The sequence below is a fragment of the Dendrobium catenatum genome, unplaced genomic scaffold (assembly GCF_001605985.2).
Source record: "Dendrobium catenatum unplaced genomic scaffold, ASM160598v2 fragScaff_scaffold_594, whole genome shotgun sequence".
Classification (NCBI taxonomy): Eukaryota; Viridiplantae; Streptophyta; class Magnoliopsida; order Asparagales; family Orchidaceae; genus Dendrobium; species Dendrobium catenatum.
The window spans coordinates 665,834-669,967 of NW_021319056.1; the positions used below are offsets into that span (position 1 = coordinate 665,834).

A 4,134-nucleotide genomic window follows, 5' to 3' on the forward strand; every position below is an offset into this window, starting at 1 on the left:
TAATGGGCCCCTCTCCTTTAATGCTTCATGAAGGGGATTAATTGCAAGGTATTCAAATTTCAAATCCATTTATTTTCCCTCCAAACTTACTCAAATCTGAAAATAATTTCAGATTTGTGTGTTAAAACAATTTCTTGTCCACCCAAACCTAACCCCTTGCCAACCCTAGCCGTTTTCCCCTTTTACAAACCGCCAGCCTCCCTCCCCCACCGTCCACCTCCTCTCTCTCTCTCGCCCCTCCCCCTTCTTAAGGTGTTTCTCCTTGTTGAGTTGAGGTGTATGATCGATTCGAAGCTTGATTCCTACTTCACATCCGATGGTCAAAGATTCGTGGATCTTCTCAACTTTCCTTCGTCGGAGTGATTCAAATCCTTGACAGATCTCTTGAAATTCCATCCTCCCGTAATAGCCGTTGAAGGAACAACTATTGGAAGGTACGTGGTGATCTACGTCGTCTCTCCTAGAAGGTGGTTTTCTTCCTTGACTCATGTTCTTTCAATTTCTAATTTCTTTGAGAGAATTTGTTCAAAGCAAGAGATTGTGTCTACTTATTGCCATCCATTAGTATTCATAGGAATTGTTACTTCTTTGCTCCTAGACCTCATTGTTATAATTTGGTTAAGTTGGAAACTACTACTTATGCAATGTTTTAATTCTTCTAAGTGTTTTGATGTGGTTTAGTCTCTTGTGTGGCTTAGCCTAAGCGGAAGTAACCGTTTATTTGTTTTACGTTGTTGTTTTAATCGCTAATAACGAAAATCTGAAATTGTTCTTAAATATTTTGTGCAAGTTTCCGATTTAGCATATAGTTCTACATCATCTTGGTATCAGAGCATGGCTAGCATGCGATACATGTGCTAGAATTCATTCTAGGCTATTACTTAGGCTTGCATATTTAATTTGGCATGCATAACATCTATAAAAACATGTTAATCTTTACTTACATTTGCTGTCCAGAAATTTCTGCATGCATTTAATGAGCATTAAGTGTTGATTTTGGGATTTTAAGTGCTGCCCCCTTTGTTATAACTCTTCTAGTTGTCTAGGATCACTTTGCACTTTGTTTTAGTTGCTGTCCAAACATTTCCTGCAACATTTAGTGTGCTGTAGGTTCATCGTTTAGGTGCCTAAGTGCTGTCCTTCACTTCCCCACTTCATTATTTGCATATAGAACCTTAAGCCTTACATGTAGATTGCTGACCTTGAGTTTCCTGCACCTTATTCCTTCAGATTAAGCGTGTTTCTTTTGGGTTTAGCTGCTGTTTTCCGACTAGAACCCCTCCTAAGTCACCCATAGTGTTTAGGAATGGACCTGGAACAAATAGAAAGGACTTTAGACCTCTTGGCAGGTCAGATGAACACCATGAGCCAGCAGTTGAAGGAGAATCAAGTTGACCTAGCGGAGCTTCGTAGGAACATCACCGAGAGGTTCGACACGTTAGAGCGAGCTAAGGAAAACCCAATTCCCTACACCCCTTCGAGACCTCCTTCCATGTATGGGGATGACGTCTACCACGATGAGGGACCTCCTCGTGCCCATCATCGTGCTCCCCACTATGGACATAACCATCCTCACGATCCCGATGTGCCACTCATGAAAAATATCAAAGTGGATGCTCGTACCTTTGATGGCACGCTAGATCCCCAGGTCTTCCTTGACTGGATCAAAGGTATGGATAGTTTTTTCAAGTGGTACAACATTTCTGACGCAAGGAAGGTTAGTTTTGCTGAGATGAAACTCACAGGTAGTGCGGGACAATTCTGGTCAAATTTAGAAAGCCTTAGAGAAGCCCGCAATGAGTATCCCATTACTGATTGGCTCACGATGAAGCGGGAATTGAAACACAAGTACGTTCCTCCGTCCTATTTCCCCAGACTGTTAGACAAGTGGAATAGGCTGACCCAGGGAGGCAAACCAGTCAAGGATTACATCGCATCCTTTGATGATTACTTGATTAGATGCAAAGGGGAGACCGCTGCTACTCCCACACAAATTTTGTCCATGTTCCGTACTGGATTGCGAGAGGATCTTCGCAATGAACTGTTCACCAGGAACGTTACTACTTTAGAGAATGCCTATAGTATTGTTCTAGACCTTGAAGAGAGTCGATCCCAGCACCCGAGCCGGTCCCACGACGTTAGGCACTCATACAGACCTTCAGGTAGCTCCACCCCTCACCCTCCTACCACACGACCGTCAACCGGGAGCACCAGCCGACCACCCTCCGGCCCTCCTGCTCCCCGATCTGATGTTAGACCTAAACCACCCACCCCGGATACATCTAGGTCCAACCCCGGGACCAAGTGCTTTCGATGCCAGGGGTACGGGCATATAGCTTCTCAATGCTCCAGTCCTTACAAGATTTCTATCATCGAAGAGATTATTGAGGACGATCCTGAACCCGAGGGTGATCAAATCCATCAGGTCGAGGATGAAGGCGAATTCTTTGAGGAGGACGAGGAGACCACCGCCCTCCATTGCCTTCAGAGACTGGATACCACTCCCATCTGTGTGGTGAGATGTGCACTATCCCAGCCCACCCCCACTGATGACTGGCGAAGGACCGCCATTTTTTCATACCTATACGAAGATCAAGGATAAGAACTGCAAGGTCATCGTGGATAGCGGTAGTTGCATCAATGCTGTGTCTTCCAGCATGGTATCCAAGTTAGGACTCGCTCCCGTTCCTCACCCCAGCCCGTATAAGGTAGCGTGGGTCAATTCCGTTGCCTTGGAAGTGAAGGAACGAAGTCTCGTGCCTATCTCCTTTGCCTCTTACAAGGAGAATGTTTGGTGCGATATTCTGATTATGGATGTTGGACAGATTCTTTTAGGTCGACCTTGGATTTTTGATAATGATGTCCACATCTATGGGCGCTCGAACACCTGCGTGTTCGAACATGCGGGTAAAAAGATCAAGCTTTTACCTTCGCAGCCCCGGGGTAAGGATGACACCAAACCCTCCCCAATTAATCCCAAGAAAGGTTTGAACTTAGTTACTGCTAAGGTTTTGGATTCGGAGGTCGCCCTCGACGCTCCTCTTTATGCTCTTGTTGGTCGTGAGATTCCCACTGAATCTGACGTGCCTATCCCCGAGGAAGTCCGACCTATTTTAGAGCAGTTTGCTGATATATTCCCTGATGATCTCCCAGATAGGTTACCTCCACTTAGGGATATTCAGCATGCCATAGACTTAGTTCCTGGAGCCTCTCTCCCGAACCTGCCCCATTATCGCATGAATCCTTCTGAGCACGCCGAGCTCAAGAGGCAGGTAGAGGAATTACTGCAGAGGGGTTTTATTAAAGAGAGTCTTAGTCCCTGCGCAGTACCAGCCCTTCTTACCCCTAAGAAGGATGGAACTTGGCGGATGTGTGTTGATAGCCGTGCTATTAACAAAATCACCGTAAAGTATCGTTTTCCGATCCCGAGATTAGATGATATGCTAGATATGATGTCGGGTGCCAAATTATTCTCGAAGATAGACCTGAAGAGTGGATACCACCAGATCCGGATCCGACCCGGGGATGAGAGGAAAACCGCTTTCAAAACGAAAGATGGCCTTTATGAGTGATTAGTCATGCCCTTTGGTTTGAGTAATGCCCCTAGCACTTTTATGAGGGTCATGACTCAAGTGTTGCGCCCCTTTATGGGTAAGTTTGTTGTCGTCTACTTTGATGACATACTTATCTATAACCATTCAGTTGATCAACACCTTGACCACCTTAGGCAAGTCTGTGATGTCTTGAGGAAAGAACAGTTTTATGCCAATCCTAAGAAATGTACTTTCCTCGTAAACCGAGTCATCTTTCTAGGCTATATCGTGTCTGCGCAAGGGGTTTCTGCCGACCCCGAGAAGGTTAGAGCCATTGTTGACTGGCCCGTCCCTCAGAACATTCGGGAAGTTCGCAGCTTCCACGGGTTAGTTACCTTCTATAGGAGATTCATCCAAAATTTCAAACCATAGTATCTCCTATAACTGATTGTCTAAAGAAGGGTGATTTTCATTAGACCCCGGCTTCCACCAAAGCATTCGATGAGATTAAGAAACGAATGGTGGAAGCCCCAGTGATGAGACTTCCTGACTTCTCTAAAGTCTTCGAAGTGACCTGCGATGCTTCGGGGGTCGGAATTGG

The 4,134-nt window shown here is 45.5% G+C and overlaps 1 protein-coding gene across 1 annotated transcript; it reads left to right on the plus strand.

The window, feature by feature from the left end:
• Positions 1–1,306: 1,306 nt before the first annotated feature.
• On the plus strand, positions 1,307–3,572 carry LOC110115976. The gene is made up of 2 exons (XM_020849402.1): positions 1,307–2,515; positions 2,592–3,572. Exons 1-2 carry the CDS (start codon positions 1,307–1,309, stop codon positions 3,570–3,572), a joined length of 2,190 nt encoding a protein of 729 aa, XP_020705061.1.
• Positions 3,573–4,134: the final 562 nt, after the last annotated feature.

Coding starts and splice junctions, on each gene's coding strand:
- LOC110115976 (XM_020849402.1), top strand. CDS start 1,307: ATGGACCTGGAACAAATAGAAAGGACTTTAGACCTCTTGGCAGGTCAG. Junction 2,516..2,591: donor ATACCACTCCCATCTGTGTG/GTGAGATGTGCA, acceptor ACCTATACGAAG/ATCAAGGATAAGAACTGCAA.